This window comes from Opisthorchis viverrini (genome assembly GCF_000715545.1).
Source record: "Opisthorchis viverrini unplaced genomic scaffold opera_v5_7, whole genome shotgun sequence".
NCBI classification, from domain to species: Eukaryota; Metazoa; Platyhelminthes; class Trematoda; order Opisthorchiida; family Opisthorchiidae; genus Opisthorchis; species Opisthorchis viverrini.
Window position 1 is genome coordinate 438793 of NW_008751663.1, and position 18375 is coordinate 457167.

Here is an 18375-nt window from a genome sequence, read left to right on the forward strand (position 1 = left end):
CCAGAGCAGCTTTTGCGAACCTACGTCACCTGTGGCGTAGGCGTGACATCAGCTTCTCTGTCAAGGGTCGAGTTTACAATGCTGCGGTGCGCTCCATATGGATCAGAAACCTGGCCGCTGCGCGCCGAGGACGTCAAAAGACTTTCAGTGTTTGACCATCGATGTCTTCGGAGCGTTGTCCGAATCTAGTGGGAACACCGGATCAGCAATTCTGAAGTACGTCGAATGGTATTCGGGAGAAATAACTCACCCTCGATAGATGAACTAATCACACTGCACAGGTTGCGCTGGCTTGGCCACTTGCTGCGTATGCCAGTCGACCGACTTCCTCGAAGGGCTCTTTTCGCCCAACCACGTGAAGGGTGGAAGAGAACCAGAGGCGGTCAAACAATGACTTGGCAGCGAAGTGTGAAAGCCAGTACCAGCAAACTCAGCTGCGCTGGTCACTGCCGTCTTCCTGGATGGGAACCCCGAGACGGGCCACATCAATGGCTGGAGACATTGTCAGACATGGCCCAGTCGCGCCCTCAATGGCGCTCGTGCATCCAAGCTATTGCCTTCAATGCATAGCTCCTTTTCCACCCACCCCGCAGTTGACAGCCCACTGACAGTGCTGGATTTATGCACCAACTTACCATCTCGCGCCTGCAATGCGCAGCTACCTACCCCCTCCCCCCAATCATCGGTGAACGAAACTTCGGCAGCTACAACCAGTGTACGACGAGTACGCGGTTATTACAGCTGACAATGATGATGATGATCCTTGCTCATCAGCCTTGGTTGCTTCGCCTCCCGCATCAGCTTCTCTTCCTCTTAACCTATGTATGTTGAATTCGTCCTCAACCTTGACTGTTCACAGGTTCATTAGGTAGCATTTGCTTTCTTACCGCTCCTTTTAACTGCATTGTTTGTTGCTTTTCACATACTCACTGCGTTTCTCCATAAATACAGGGTCGCTCCCAATCTTTGCCATCTAACCTGCCGCTCACCTATTTGTCGTTAGTAGGCACTGAAAGTAAAGTCAATGATGGGTCGAGTCACGCCAGTCTGACAGACCTGAACGGAGAAGAGCCGCCTGTGGCAAACATGCCAGCAAGTGTTACACCCAGTGGTGCGTGTATTTCTGCTCCATCGAAGCGTCGAGAAGGCTTTTTCCGGCGGCGTCGAAACTCGTTAACTCAAGATTCCATATCTGCTGGAAATGCTGTTGGATCTAGTACCACCTTGGGCACTCCAACTGATTCAACCGCCTCGCCGATCCAGTCCAGTGGTAGCCTCAGTGCGTTTAATATCGTTGCTAAACGAGGACTGCGTCGGCTGGGGACGCCTAATTCGAACGGGAAAGAAAAGCTCGGAAGCAAGTCAGAAATTAAATCAGGTTGGTTGTTTACTGTCTTTCCAAATGTGTCTCAAGTGCCACACACCTACTTACCGGAGCTTGTGAGCTGTTTTGTCAACGCTATACAGTCACTTAATCTTGGTACAACGGCTCATCACTGGTGCTGCAAACTTAGTCTACACCTATTTTCCCCTTTTTCCAGCGTTTACGAGCTTCCTGACCATTTTCTGGTTACACTGCTTTCAAGAGGTTACTTTTTGTAGGGTGCACGCGTATCTAACTTTTATAATGACACATCCGGCTGGGCTTTCTTGACACCTATTTTTTCAATATTCTAGTCGCACTCTGGCATCGATTCGTCGATCTTTTTCTCAACCTCCACTTAGAGAGCAAACTATAAGTACACTGAATTCTTCTTTCAGATCACTTGTCTGAAACTCTTGGAATCAGTTTATCGTTCATTAAGCGCGTCAAATAGCGCCTCATCACAGTGTTGTCGTTGTTGTTCTTACCATTCCTCAAACAGAAGTTCCTTCCGGTAGTGATGATTGGCAAATAACCACTACACCTCTCGAGCTCCCGAAGGACGAAGAGGGCTATTCCATTCGCCCCTCTGATCCGTGGTCTGAGGGGCTTGGCGATGACCAAGCCGAACTGACTAATTCCGACTCCGGATCTGATTCTGAGGTAGATGTTGTGGGACGCAGCTTTAAAGGATTAAAGGTGAGTTGGTACACTCTTTAGTACACAGCTGTTCTTTTGCATCCTCACCACACAGAGTCTGCAACCTTTGTTTTATTTTTGTTGTTGTCCTAGGTCAACATCCGTCCCGTGGGCGAGTTTGCTCCCGGTGTAACTACCCTACCTTCCGACTCCGTGGCAGTACCTGTGATTCAGAAGCTCCCAGGTGGACTGAATCCCCCTTTGTCTAATCGCCCCCACGCCCCCGTACTTCATGATCGTCGCAGCGGCCGATCAGGCCAGCGCGAAATTTTTAGTTGTCCTCAGCTACCTGCCAAACCTGTGCTCAGTGCCAGTCTTATTCAACAACTGCCTACTGCCCCAGCTCTTCCTCCCCCACCGGGCGTATTGTCGTCCGGGTCATCAGCCACTTTCAATCGATCTCAGACAGTGGATGATGCATGCTCTCTTCCCTGGCGGGAAACGGATTCTTCCAGGCCAACAGTCACTAGACCCAGGTGGCCGGGTTGTCAGACATGGAGTAAAGGTACATGATTTATGTGTACACCTTAAGTTTAATTCACCTACTCAGTGCCCCTTGATCGAATCCCTGAGTTAATGGTGATAGTATTCTGATGTGCGAATCTTTAAGCATGTTCTTATTCTCTATAGAGGAGAATGTCGGTAGTTCAGGTAGCGTAGATGGTCGTTGGCTTGTTCGCTGTGCTGGGCAATTTGATTGCAAACGTTTCATCACCAATCGAGGTGACATCATCACTGCGTGGCGGTGGGTTAGTGGTTGTGGTTGAGCACAACCACTAGCCCACTGCCACACACAACTACGCACTGATGATGTCACCTTGATTGGTGATGAAACGTTTGCAACCAAATTGCCCAGCTCAGCGAACAAGCCAAGGACCATGTTCTTATTCCTCCGTGAGCCTAGTTTTTTTCTCAGTTTCTCGTCAGCTATGTTGATGAGACACTTAGTGTTTATTTTCTTTCTGCCAACAATCAACTGCCACACTTGAGGTTGTTGATTGGATGTGCGGTTGTCTTGTCTTTATGTGCCTATGTGGATTTTTTATTCTTGGCGAATGCTTGTTATTTATACATGGTTGGTGGGAGATATTACGTGGTGTTTTCTTATCATCTGAGCAACTATGCGGTCTAGTAGCCTCATGTGGCTGTTGTGTGACAGGCCACCAACCACAACTGCAACCCAATACGGTACTTCCCTTACCAGGGGAATCTTGTGAAGTTGGTGATATGGAACTCCTCAAACCACAATCACCTTTCGAGGGACAGAGCGCAAAAGGATACACCGCGATGGGCATTGTTGCCCATCTCTCGGCAAAGACTAGTGTCATGAACAACGCTGATACACTATTCTATCCTACCCGTCAACTGCTATTGACCGAACCGCGCCGGACTTGACTTGGTCGATAATGGAGATTAGGATGGCTAGTGGGAAATTAGTCTAATAAAGCTGGAACATTGGATATGCCAATGCACAGCTCGATACCAATTAGGTTCTTCGTAATTCTCTTTGTTTTTCTTAGTGGGATTAGAATACACCGAAATAATCTGTCGTATTTTTGTGGCTATAGTTTAAGCTTCTCTAAGCAGCATAAAATTGCCCCCTCTTGATGACCCTGATTACATGGACTGACGAGCCATAATAGGTTAACCGCGTTTCACTGTATTCGTCACGTATGTGCGCAAATGCTGAATTTCCGGACTATTCAGTATGGACATCATCCTAGTACGTCCAAATCTTCACCAGTCCGGTGCACAGGACTTCAGTGTCTTTCTCTGAAACCACTCGAAGGCAGTCAGTGTCATTGAACTGTTCGTATCAGTCACGTGAAACCTACTGATTACCTTATTGATTACGCTTGTACAGTTGTTTCAGCAACAGAAGCCGATCGAATTGTATTGGCCGATTATGCGACTATTGCATGCGAATGCTTCAACATCCGATCCTTAAAACCCTCAGTCGCACCCTCGTCTTAGAGAATCGGAGCTTAAGCATTGTTTCGTTGTGAACCTTCTACCCAATTCTTGTCCATCACTCGATCTGGACCGAAATCACTTAACATCACCTTAGTCAGTACTACATATGGCTGTCTGCTCACTCATGGAAATGGCATACCAACTGTTTTATTTGGATTTTTTCCACATACCACCTCCAGGAGCCGCAAGTCGTATCATCAATCGTGTACAGAGTAAGCGAAAGCCTAATACCATCTTTGGTGGCTGTAGATGGCTTACCTAGTCACATTCTTGTCAATTTTCATGCCCTTAATAGCTTCCATGAGTAGGTCCGCTATACGTGTTGTCCTATGTGAACTGCACATTTTCTGTACTATATTTTAACACGTGCTTGGTCTACTTTACTTCCGCTTTCAACCATTGTGTACTTGCCTCACTGTTTGTACTACGTCACACTGAATCATGTGATCATGTGGGGGACACTTATCTGATTGCTTATACCAGCTTGCTTTTTGTGTGTTCTATTCTGGAGACTAATTATGTATGTTGGACCAGCAGTTATATCTTGCTCTGTCGTTTTAGGATGCGATATAGAACTGCATTCGTATTGTGGGTAAATGCTGTTTTTCTCACCGCGTAATTCCGCATGGGTTTATAATCGGCGAGAAATACGAACCAAGGGGAATCCGTCAAGAGTTGGGTTTACATTCATTTACAGAACGTGCATTCCAACAAATGTGGGTATCTACTCGACCCATATGTGATATCACTCCAAGCATTCGTTTCCCTTCAACAAACCTCTCCTTAGATTCTTCAGTTATTTGCTTTCAGTGTCGACGGTTTATCTCCATTCACTAGCTGGCGTCCAGTCAACAGGGTTTGAACCTTGAACGCTTCACATACTTGGTTTTCAATGAAGCCGAATTCGCTGCCTCACCAGTAGGGGCCCAACACATTGTCTATGGGAAACCATCAGAGGTTGAGATTGAGGTCAGATTGCCTGAGTGAATGTCTGGAGGTGTAGGCACCTCGGAATGATTGCGTTAAGCTAGCACCAAGTCCCTCCCCCATCCACCTTTATTCTTTTCTTTACAATAAAGCTTTCGAATAAGTCATGGTTGTACGGCAGTGAATCATCGGCGTTGAACACTGATGTCATGCTGTCGATGATGATGATGATGATGATCAGAGGCATCAGAGGTTTGTTTTCTGCCATCAGCCGATGTGTTAGTGGCTTTGGGCTACCCGTTCGCCGTAGTTCTTCCTAGATAGCTATAGGATTACAAGTTGACCTCCAGTTGGCCTCAGGACTTGCAATTTCTGCCGACTCATAGACACTTTATTGTGCGTGTCGTGGATAGAAACGGGCTTCAGTGGTTGAATACGTACATGCGGTGATTGATCTCCGATATTAGTGGCCTACATCTTCAACTGATTGTAGATCAGTCGTTTCACTTTCACCCTCACTCTATTGGCCAGGGTTTATAGCTGACCACTCAAACGCAAAAACCACGACAGCGTTTGATTAGTTCCTACCACGTGGATGTTTTGAATCAAAGGAGTTGAAAGAGTTTAGGCGCTGTAGGTTCTTCGTAGGTGGTGAAGGGACTGGTGAATGCACACCGATCATATTAACTATGATCGCCGAGGGTGGCATTTATCGTGAAACAAATGAGTGAAGGTAAAACTTTCAATGTGGCTAGCCAAAGGCCCGCCAACATACTGCCTGACAAGGGTGTTGTGAATGGTGTGAGTTACGTCAGTCCTCTTGTCTGCTTGTGTGTGTGTGCGCGCAATACACGGTTGCATTTTGCACACCTAACCTTGGGACTGGTGTGTCTTGTCATATCCGACCCGTTCTTGAGTTGTCTCCGAACCAATTGACGAATAACGATTCACCATGGGGCCTGGTAATGCACGAAGGCGTCATGTAAAGAGCCACATATTCAGCACAGCCCATCTATTGCTACAACATGTGCACTTTACCAAAGTGAGCCCGATGGTCCTCAACTAACGCGTGGAGTGCGATTACTGAGTCACGCCCCAATCTGCGTAAATCGCTTGTGTTTTTGGAGCGGGTGGTTTGAGTTCGCTGATTTGCTGAAGTTAAACATAGTCCCAATCGACACAAGCAGTTTTGTAGACCGATTGGTTGGTAAGGTCGTCTGGACTAACCGCGTTTTTTGTGCGAATCAGTTGTCTCTGCAAGTGTTGTCCATTTGGAAAGTGGTGCGGATGTTGAAATCGGTGAATACCTGTCGGACTGTTTCACATATGTGCTGTCCCTACGGAATCCGCCTTTTTCAACCCTTGATCCGGTTGCTGTATTTGGGTTGGGTGACTGTTCCCCGTTGATTACCCGGTGTTTGTCAATGTTTGTTTTAGATGAATAATCTCGAATTCCAACATAGCTGTATTATTAAATATCCTATTCGCCTGTTCAATCAGTTTTTAACCAGTGGATAAATATGGTTGCATTTTAACTGATGATCCGATTGGTTGATGAGCTGTGGTTTCAAAGTTCCAAGACAAGAAAAATAGTCGTTCTGTTAGGTGTCTTCCGTGACACAACAACTCTGTCCTGATGTAAGGTGTGAAATATTCGCAAGCCACACATGGCTTTCATATCAGTCACAATACATACGACTGTATGTTGACCAGTCTTTGGCTAGCCACGTTAATAGTGTGTTCATATCCCCTGATTAAGGTCCTTATCAGTGGTCGAGACGTTCACACAGTAGTCATTTCAGTGGATAGAGTGGATTAGCGAAGAGATCACTGAGGTCTTGGAACAAAATCAACGAGTCCCAAGCGGTAGTCTCATCAGTTTTGATCCTATGGAAATCGTAGTACCTCCTTGTCCGTTTTCCGTTTGTGTGTGTTGCTCGAGTGTAGCTTAACTTCTTTCGTTAATCATCGTAATTCTCCGAGTTATAGCCTCACCTATACCCGGCTGCATAGCTTTGCTTTTACGCACATTGGTGAGATGATCTTGCTTGCTGACATCTGTTGTAAGTTGAGGTATAAGCTATTTGATTAGCATATTTGTTTCATTACCACCACGTATCCACTTTGCTTACCCCCTTCTTTTTTGACGGTGATCCAATTCTGAAGAACTCATAACATTTACACGCAATTTATAACCATTTCGAGGCCTCCTCTGCTGAGCATTGAATGTGAAGCTCCTCATTCTGTATAGGCGTATTGGAATTGAACATACCAACGCCTTGGCTCACAGCGACAGCTTATTCCATGAATTTCTCTTCGGAAAAACCCTAAACTTAGTAAATTTGCTGGATCGTGGATTCGGATCTCATAATTATTAATATCCGTTGCGGTAACCTCGCAATATCGGTTGCTACCTCCTCGGAACTTATTAACTGCATCTGACTCTATCGAGGGTCCAGCACGTCTCTTGAACACAGGATTTTGTGAGTAAACCCTTTCGTCAAGCTCATTAACTGATTCTTAAATAGAAAAAGGCTGCTAGCCTACTGGAATGTAACGTTTTTTGAATGCAGCCAACCAAAATATAAGAGGACACTAAAGCTACTTACATGGGATCACAAAAGATAGACGCTGTTAGCTTTCCGTAGTCATTTCTTTCTGGTTCATTAGCCTTCTTTGTCCGTCATTTACTGTGTTATCAAAGTGGTGTGTAGGAGCTATTTGGGACCAAGCTGAGAGCGAAACCGCACATGTTTTTTTCGAACGCATACCAAAGGTTTTAACAGGCGTATGCCTTTTCATCTCGCTCACAATCGTTGTTGGTACCTTTTGGGTTTGTATGGTGGCACTCCATACATGACTTTGGGATCAAATTGATGACCAGCGTGTCCACCAAAAGGGCCAATATGGTACTCGAGTTTGTGTGACGAGACTCCTAGTCAATGATGCCCTGCCTTCGAATGTTTTCTTGTCAATAACTTTTTGTCTGGCTTGAGTAATTCATTTCACGGGAGCGTGATCGGGAATAAATGACCATGATGTTGGTTAGCGTGAGACGTTTATTCCTAACTCTTTGAAAACAGGCAGATCGGTTAACAAACAATATGTGAACCTTGCTGCGCCATAACTCCGCGTCACGAGACCAGTCAACCTTCTGGATAGAATGTTTGTCGGTTGATCACCGTCGCAGGGTAGTTGTATCAAGAGTGGCTTTGTACCGGCAGTCTGTAAAGCTGCCGCACGTTGACGTTCTTCCATGTGGTGTTGTACGTTCCCAGGTGAACTTAAGTGTAATATACATAAATTTTCGTCTGTCTCTTGGAAAGACTCATTTAGATGCTTTTTCGTTTGGACCTAAATTCTGTATACCTCTCCACTCGTTGAAACGTGCAGCAGCTTTACCAGCTTCTGGTTCCCACCCTCGGTTCCCCGATATTAGAAATGCCGTAGGAGACTTGTCTGGAACAAACGTCCAGTTTTCCGGTAATCGAACCCAGTGATGAGCTGGGACCCTCGTTTTAGGAAATCCGATGAAGGCTGAGACATTTTGAACAATGTGGTACACAAGATCATGTATTTTCCCTATCTCCAACACTTTGTCTCCATTCAGAAGCCGCACAGTGTTCTGATGACATTCTCAGTCGTGCGTCATGCTTTCTAGACCGAAATTTCAGATTGGCAGTATGACTGACTGAACTAACGTAGGAAGATACGCGTCTTCACAATGTTGCTGAGAACTCTTCGACAGCCCACGACCGGTTTCGCCCCTCTTGGGGCTCATCAGGTGGGCGCAGTCCCCGAGTTTCCGTCAACCTTATCTTCTACTTGAACCCAAATTGGACTGTTTTCAAGAGATACACTCATTTGCAAATCAATTTGGTTTTCACGAGAGACTCAACTAAATCTCTTGTTTATGGTATTCACCACCGTTAGTTTCCACCCTTTTCACTGTGAAATTGATTCGGCTGTCCTATTATTCTCACCACTGGCACCGTAGCGGCAGGGTTATTCTTAACTAAGGATCCAGCGTACTCAGAATTTCGAGGCGAAAACAAAGTGTGCATCACATCGCATCCGCAACTCTGCCAGTCTGCACTCCCCCTGATGTCAGACATATTTGTTTCTTCCCCATAATTTAAACCATGTTTTAAACCTTGATATATTTCTCTTCTGCATAACACCACTTGCACTCCCCGTATATTCTTGCGTTACCATCGCATTGCAGAGCGATGCTCTATTTCTGTCGTAACTTTACCGCCCTAATACCCTGAAAACACGTGACCGATCACTAAATCATAGGACCATTTCTTACTGCGTAGTGCAATCCGTGTCCCAGAACGAGAACGGTGATTCTTCACACGGAATTTCCCACCTCTGTCAGTGAACTCCTTGCCACAGTGTACATCGATCGATCGCCCATCTTTTTTCCCGTTTCGAATTTTTCTGTATGAATTCAACCGTTTTCTTCGTCGCGCCTATTTTATGTTGATTTCAAGTAAGAAGTCTTTAACTAGTGAAGGCTCTTACGACCTGTTTCTTTCTTTCTATATTTCACGGAGCACACTTGCTTTCTGGACTGACTCCGATTTTCCTGGTTGTGGTAGTGTTTAGGCCAGTTTTTGTAGCAGCCAAGCACCATCCGGCTCACATTCTTGTGTTTTTAAAAAGGTAGTGGAATTATATGCTAACTGCAGTTACACTCTTATTCGACACAAACGTGTTTATACGATGAAGTTGCTCTTTCCATTCGTTCTCATAATTTCCTAGTAAAAAGGTAGTGGGATTATATGCTAACTGCAGTTACACTCTTAGTCGATACAAACGTGTTTGTACGATGAAGTCGCTCTTTCCATTCGTTCTCATAATTTCCTACTCATTAATTGGGTGTCCCTATCCAGGTTCGGCGGAAGTATCTACCTAGCGTTGCAAGAAGTTCTTGGTGCAGTACGCAATCAGATTGAGCACTGTCGCATATTCAGAAACAAACGTTTGCCGCAAGTGCACGGTCTTTCGCGGGATCGCGTATTCGGGTTAGGCTGACAGGAAACATTGTGGTGTACTCTTTGGCGAGGCGGTCTATCTTCGGAAAGTTCTATCTTGGAGGGAAATGTATTATGTTTTATTGCACTTGAGATCAAATGGTACTTGTTCACTGTCCTGTGGTTTAAAGACCTTCCATGGTGGGCATCTTCTTTGAGTGACAACCGATGTTTGACGAGTCTGCTGAATTCACTCATACGTAAGCTAAGCACCCATCAATGGTCTATATCCTGGAGTTTGCTATGGTTCTCTGAGTACAAATTCTAATGGCGGGTTCGATACTGGTCGGTTCCAGGTCTCGGATGAATGAATTCCATTATCCAAAAGGATAGCAGAATTTTCCTTCGGAGGCGTTTATCTGTATCGAAAAGGCTGTAAATGATTGTCCACTGTTAAACTTTGGTATCGTTACAATTAACGCGTATGTGTACAGGTTGCTCGGCGACAGTCTTTTTTGTCAGGGATAGTTCACTTCATATCATCTATTTGTTGTTCCACTTAGACCCACCCTTCGTTACTTACCATCTAGCCCTACTCCGACCGTTGGCATAAAAAATGTCCGTGCTTGTTGACCATACTCGATTTCGCTACCTGATGCCTATGAATCACATGCAATAGCAAAGTAAGCCTTCAAGGCCACACTGTTGGTTTCCAAATCTACACTTATCCAATGGTCCAACGCGTACACTAGCTGGCATTTTCGTCGTACTTGCCTATTCCGACTGAAATTTTATCGTTTGGTAGATAATTCGAAGTTGTCGAATATCGTTGGCTTCTGTTGAATTTTGGAGAGCCTGTCGATCCTACTCAAGATTTTGGGGATCAAATGTCAACGAATGTTCCCATTTTACAGGAGATTATTGTAGGAGATCAATGTACTATTACGTCGTTTGTTGCTCTCTTCTCATCAAAGTTAAGAGTGCACACTTTTGATGTCAGTGGGGAGCCGTGAAGATTCGTCTGAAGTTTGACGCCTGTGCTCTGCATTGGTTGTTTGATATAGCATACCTCAGCTTCTCAAGCGCATATTCCTGTGAGCCTAGGACAAGCATATCCTTGGTGCTTGCTACGCGTTATCCAACGTCGCTTATCCTTAATCGTGTTGTTTTCGTTCCTATGACGTATATTCATTATCCGCTTTAAGCACCATTTCTCTAAATTAGAACACCTGGTATCCTGCTGCTTCAGCTCAGTTTGATTGAACTCTGTCCGCGACCGATGCCATTCTCAATGTTCCACAGCGTCCTGTTCCCTGTGGTTTGAAAACCGAAAGTTCTATCTATGTATGATTCTGCAGAGGTGTAGCCTAGTATTCGACCCTTCTGCTTTCCGGTTTGCTGAGTATCTACTACCCTAGGGCAATTTTACACAAGGGTGCTTTATTTTGTCCAGCCCACTCTGATGCCTCATTTTCGCAGTTACAGGATCTTTTTGTACCTTCGCTGACCTTTTTTGCTGACGTTCAAATCACTTGACTTGCTACCCTATACGTATGTTTCGAAGGTTCACCTCCCACCATGGGATCAAGTATTCCAAGTCGTTCACTACACTGCAGTATCGTCGATAAACATATGACTATGATTGGGGTACCATAGGCATTGCATGTTCCACACAGTTGGTGAAAAGCACATCCCAAGATGATGTATCTGTGCGCTACACGGCCTGTCTTTCATTTCTATTCAACCATCTATAGAACCTAGCCGGATTGTGTCCTTAATCTGGCCAGCACAAAGTAAATTGATGTACACGTCAGACGATCCCTTTACACCTGCACTCACTTTAAAGCACATGATATACAGAGCACTTCACTATAGTCCTTCATCTAGAGGAGGTAAAGTCCTTTCTGATATCCAAGCTCATGCATTTTGTTAAAAGCATAGTGGTATGGATGTCATGCTGCACAGCTTTTTTTTATTCCCTACCTTTGTTACAGAGACGGGAGTCTCCGCAGCCGGAAATGGTATCTCCGCCAGTTCCGACTTGGGAACTTTCGATGTCTCTCCGGATAAACCGAATAGTGTCTTACCAGCTGCGCGTCCTTGGGAGGAAAATTCGTCCACAACTGTCGACAGTTTATCAGACGTCAGGCGTTGTGCAAGTGCTGTGCCGCATCAGTTGCGTTCTGATGACGCGGTGGCTCATCAATTGACTATGACCCAAAAGGACGATCGATCGGACTGGGTAAATTTTCCTTCTTTGTTCATGTAACCTGCTTTCTAACCATATATACCCTGCATAGTTAGACGTTTCGTCTTTCTATCACGTTTTGACCCTGGAGTTCCGTGAACGGTTGAATGCGTCAGTTTGGGTTGGTACAACATGCAGACAACCTCCACTACCTCTTTCTGAACTGTGGTAACCGTTTTCCCTGACTGTAGATCCAGACGTATGAATTTCTCCTGTCACGAGAGGTACTTGGCTGCTAATTCTATAGATACCACGTTTATTTTCGTCGGTTCACATGAGGCTTTCAGGAACGGCTCATCATCCCTTCAGGCATTTCCGAAAATTAGAGTCCCAGTGGAAACAGTAGTCTCTGTTGTTGGGTTCGGACGCACCTAATCCGTCGTGGATATGACAGTTTAATGGCAGAAACTCCCCTTCCTTAGGAAGAACAACATGTTAAGCTGTTGGTTTAATTTTTAGATAACCACCTCGTAATCCCTGACACTAGTGTGTGTGTGGGGGGGCATCACACTCATCTGCTTATTATGGTTGTATATATTCGCGTAGTTTCTTTCTGATGGGTCTCCATAGAAGCTTACGTGTTTTGATTGTGGTGTTCCGAATAACGTGTTTATTCAATGTTTTGGTTGACGAACCACCCATCTTTACTAGAAAAGGTTCGTTTTCGAGCACTTTCTTTCTTTTCAGGGAAAGCCGCCGCTCACCGACTGACTTACTCTTGAGAACTGTTGTTCCGTAGTACTGTTTTGTGTAATCGAATGTAACATAATTTTTACCCAAACAATCCTGTGGGTATTAGTCACAAAACTCTCACTTCTGTTGGGCAGTAGAGTGATATAATAACCCTCCTTTCAGGAGGGAAATGATGTTTTGGACTCTCTGGGTTTTCTGCTTTTAGGCTTATACTTGACTGAACTGTATGGCCTCCCATCCCGCTTCTGAGCAGAGCTTTTTCCTTCCATCCCGTCGCGCGATTTTCACCATAGTGCTTGCGGGCAAAATAGCTATCCCAAAATGGGCTCGCGAAGTTTTGGTATCTTTGGGTATATTACTGCCCCAAGAGGTCCACCCCTTTTTTTAAGAAATTAGAAAACGATGGGTTTTCTAATAAGACAACTCAGGGAACATAATGTGGGACCCATCGCAACAGTGGAAAGTTTTGTTATTTTAATAAACATTACGGATATTGGTAGTCGAGCTAAACATCTAAGACTCTCGAGTGATCATGTTATGCGTAAAGTATTCCTATCCTGTCATGTTGTAATGAAGGTCGTTTGATTCACTTGGAAAAACTTCACATAACACCGATCAATCAACGCAGAGCTGCTGACAAACGCAGTTGCCGAAGCCTGGAGCTGTAAAAAATCAACGAAACAACATGACGTTTCTTTGGGACATGTCCGTGGATCATGTGCGTCTAAGTTCGCACATTCCTGGTTCATTTCGGTAAATGTAGAATGAATTCTTCTGCAACCGAATGTCTCTCCTGGCTGCGTGATATCCCTCTGTTCTTTCAATAGGAGTTATCTGTAGGTATATCATGCCAGCTTATGTTCTGACATGTACCCATATCTTTACTTTCGACTCGATTATCAAGCAGGCTCTCACTCAATGAAGATCGTGGAAAAACTGAGTTCAACACTTGGGGTTATTTTCACCCATTTTGGAATCCCTGTTGTGCTTGATCTCGCTGCACATGACCAAAAGGTGACGGTCACTCCTATTCTTGAATCGCGTTGGACTTTAGGGTTATGAGTTATATCTTGTCTACAGTTTCATTCGATGCTCTATTGCAAATAATGTTCTCTACGTGTTGATGATCTAATCGCTTAACCAGTTCAGTTGAGAGTCAACCAGTGAGTCAATGAGTCAACCAATGAGCAATAGTCGCTTGGTTTTAGGGTCGCAATAGCAGTCGAAGAATACTTGCTTCGATTAACCAACAGATTGAACCTTAAAAGCACCACATATATAATGGGAATTGTACGAGGAGTACGTTCCGAACGGGATCAAGTTTAGCAAGAAAAACAGCTAACGAAATCACTAAAAAAAAAGTGGACTGTCTCCATACAAATTTCGGTACTCGGTTGTCCCGCTCGTATTCCAACACACGCAAAGACTGGAATCTTTCTCGCCCTTAATTCTGACACAACTCCTGCGAAGCCCGTCAGGTTTGTAGCCACTTTGGTGGCGCGCATGTAGGGTACGTACCCGCGTCGTCGAAATTGTTGCCCACTGTCTTGCACTCTCGGTCACCCGGACCAACAACTCAAGTTCTTTAGTAGATCCACATATATCTGCCCAAGTGCTTCTCTGGAACTCTGGGCCGGTTTGGGTTCAACCTTCTTATACCTACCTAATCACATTGATTTTTGAGCGCATTTTACCTTTCTGGCTTGACGTTATCTCAGTTAATGGGACAAAACTATTCTCCACTGACTAGCTCGCTCCCCTTATCTGGTTAGTAAAGAAGTGATTAGAAAACGGTATTTGAATGTGCAGCAGAAACATCGCGGAAAACATCCAGCTCCATCAACTGCAGTGACTTGGTCATGTGCAACGCATGTCGAAACACTGTCTACCTAGACGGGTGTTGTTCTCAGCGCCCCCTTCAGAATGACCCAAACCGTGAGGCGGACAAAGTATGACTTGGCAGCAGGGCGTGAAAGTGTTTGTTTTAGGTACGCTTTTCAGGATGGGTTCCGACCGACTCCGCCTGTGTTCGACTGTAAACGTTGCGAAGAATAGCGGTTGATCAATGTCAGTGGTGTTCGTGCTGTCAGTTTCTTTCCAGGTTGTCTGATTGAGCTGTTGGAGGTGTAGGCACCTCAGAATGTTTAACATAGGCCAGCACTAGGTCCCCCTTCCTCACCCACTCTTTTTACTAGGTCCCCTTTCTCACCCACTCTTTTTCTCTTCTTTTCACTCTAAGGCTTAAAATATAATAAGCCAAACTTCATGGTCGTATGGCAGTTAAGCATCAATATCATCACTGATGTTGCATTCTCTCTACAGTGCATCTGATTGTTGCGTGTTAAAACTTATTGTACGAAAAGTAGCCAGCGTTCTCAAGACTAGTTAGCCTGAGAATTTTTTGAACCCGAGCGAAACTATCACTACAACCGACTTCTCACTATTCAATGGTCCTGGATTTTAGCTACTTTGTGAGCAATTAACGAATCATGTCAACTTACGTTGTCACATTTGTCTTCCGGTTGAAACTCTTCTCGCTGGAACTTAGGCATTCTTGTCGCCTAGGTGACAGAAGCAAGCCTTTATGAGTATGACCAGTATCACATTGCAGTACAGCAGGGCGTTCTGGAACAGCGTGGTTGCCTTGAACGATGGCGTGTGATCAGCTGGCTTACTAAAGAGAAGTTCAGGTCAAACGTCCATATTGGGGAGGCTATGTAAGCATTTTCCTTCCTCTCATGTCAGTACCTCCCTCTGTTGCCCGTCTGATTGAATAAATGTGCTCTCTACTCCGCTTTCCCTTGACCAGGTTTCTGGATATCTTTCTGTTTAATTCAGCTCCCCTAAATAGGTATAATTGAGCAAGTGGCTTGTACTTCACAATTTCTTTTTCGGGTACGTCGTGTTGGAACGGGTAATAAATTTTTTTGGCTTCGAAACGTCTTCGTTTGGTTCATTGTCTACCTCAACGGTTGATCCAGCTTTTCATAAAGGCTTTCGTGAACATCTTCCTCATCTTCTCTTGTATACTACAAGCTTCCCGCTACCATACTCTAATGGAATGCGCGTTCACTAACAATGTGGACATCGGGTTTCCTCATTCCGACCCACATGTTTTGTTCGCCCTAATATAATGTTTTCTTCCTTCCAGTCTGCATTTGACTTCAAAGCAACGGAATCTTTGGTTAGCCCGCAACTGACGAGTACCTCCGCTACAGCTTGGCCCACACAAACCAATCACTTTGAGAACTTCACTTCTGAGCCTACTACCCCAACCCCTCCAGAACCACCCCAACGAAGCCATAGCAAGTTTCCGGCTAACGTTGGCAGTGCCTTATCTATACCTTCTTTGAACGCGTTCACAGTGCCTCACTCAACGACCGCATCGGTCAGTAGCCTACAACCCAGTCCGACTCCTCCAGGGGCTCTCTCGGTAGCCGCCGCATTCTCCGAAACATGGCGCGCTCACTTTCTCAACGGAGGTGGTAGTTCGTTTTCAACCATCACACCACCTCCAGTTCAAACTGTCTCAGGCGAATTGACCCTGGCATTTCCCACACCGGCTGTGAAGCAGCTGGTTTCTGCATCGTCGATTGCACCATTGGTGCTGAAGTTGACAAATGCTTTTCGTCTGAGAGACATACAATCCAAACTAGAAGGAGCCTCCATCACGTGAGTTTCTGTTGGATTCGAGTGATCCATTCGACCTGTTTTACAGTTCCCCTCATGGGTCACTTTTTTGAGCTACTTAGTCGGTTCTAAGTGATTGGTTTTAGTGAGCAACCTCCCATACGTTTATAGGATTAATTACACACAGCCACTGTGTACTGTGTGGGAGGCAGCTGGTCGCAGATATTATCAAACTACTCACACAATCACCGTTGTATTTGAATGGATGAGACTACACTCATCTCTTCTTTGCTCTCCGCCGTGGTTCGATTGCTTTTGTCGTTGACATCATTGTTCCATATGGGCGAGATTGCTTAGTGGTTATAGCGTGAATTTACCAACCGAAAGGTCCGTGGTTCGAAACCTACCTCTGCCTCTCGAATTCCCTTGTCTAAGCCTCGTGCTTTCTTCTGGCAGCATGGCAGTTAGGTACCGAAAGGGTGCAATAGCTGAACGATTTTTTACACTGTCTGAGTACAGTTCTCCGTATCGTTTCAGGGCTCTGTGCTCCTGATTTCTACGTAGACTGTATCATACGGATTTTAATGAACCTGATATCACCCTTGGGAATTGTCTTGTTTTTCTGAGGAGTTCACTGTGCTGGTCGTATAGCGAGCCGGCAGCTGGCGGTGTGAGCGATTAAGGAATTTGGCTTGTGGATCTGTCGTGAACCGGACTGTTATTCAATGATCGTTTCCTTTCTATTTCCTGTTTTTTTCTATTTCTTGTTTTTCATGCTCATTCTCATTAGCATGAACGGCAACATGGTCGTTGGCTTCACCATCGATCCCGACGAATGTTCTGACGGTTGCGACATCATGTGAATGGAATTTGACCGAATGCATACTATGGAAATTATGATCCGTTTTTGGTAGGATACATAACGGCCTCTGTAGATCCACTCAGTGGACTTTGGTTAGGACTAAATGCGTTCTGTGGCCAAGGCTTGTTGGAAATCACTTTCTCTGATTCGTAAGTGCGGTTCCGAAGCCGTCTTATGCGGCGGCTCTCTGATACACTGTTTTAGTGAATATGATTGGGCTTAGTGATAGTTCGATTTGGTCACCAACAATAATGACGTTCGGACATGAATCCAACCCGAAACCTGATGAAGTGTTACTAAAATTGCAAAGGGTAAGAGAGCAGTATTTAAACTATTTGAATGAGTATGGTGTAAATGGACAGGAAATCGAGTGAGACGACATTGGCTACCTATCAAAGAACAATTAGTTCAGGTCACCAATAGGATGACTTAAGCTAGTCAGCGCGGGGGTGTTGTGGTTGTGCGTTCAGCACAAGGTGCATGTGTGAGGGGAGGGGAGTCGGACCATCGTAAGTACAACACACGAACAAAGCGTTTTTGCCGACAAAGGATCGGGTCGCGATGTCTGTCGGCGATAGCTTCAGCCACTGCAATTGTGCGCTGCTGTACTGATCTGGGTTCATTAGCCGGCGCCTTATAAGCAACGCGGAAACTTTGGCTGGGTATCACGTGTCAGCTAAATGTTCTACTACAGAGTTGGTTATTGTCCTCCTAGTTCCAGAAGCTAACCAGGTTGGATTGTGTTCCTTCATTCTTTGGCCGAGTTGCCTAGTCGTGCGTCCGATGTATTCCGCTGCATAGCAGCAAGAGAATGAGTAAACTAACATATTTGGGGCGTGGACAAGCACTCTATCCTTGAGATTAAAGGGGTACAAACGGTTCCTGTTGAACTAGGTTCGGACTGTGGCGGCCGGGAAAACTTTGTTCAGACTGGTGGAAAGTCTTCTGTTCGGTAGATCGGCCGGTATATCTCCCTTAAACGGGAGGCTAATGTAAACTG

At 45.2% G+C, this 18375-nt stretch overlaps 1 protein-coding gene across 1 annotated transcript in view; it reads left to right on the forward strand.

Annotated features, from left to right (window-relative positions):
* The window catches only part of T265_00684 (hypothetical protein), a gene marked incomplete at both ends in the record, with an annotated part of 40357 nt that overhangs the window by 12949 nt on the left and 9033 nt on the right, over positions 1 to 18375 (forward strand). The window contains 6 exons of the mRNA XM_009164533.1: positions 742 to 822; positions 1007 to 1378; positions 1866 to 2062; positions 2156 to 2567; positions 11937 to 12184; positions 16035 to 16555. Of these exons, the coding sequence (XP_009162797.1) occupies positions 742 to 822; positions 1007 to 1378; positions 1866 to 2062; positions 2156 to 2567; positions 11937 to 12184; positions 16035 to 16555 (1831 nt within the window). The remainder of the gene's footprint in view (positions 1 to 741; positions 823 to 1006; positions 1379 to 1865; positions 2063 to 2155; positions 2568 to 11936; positions 12185 to 16034; positions 16556 to 18375) is intronic.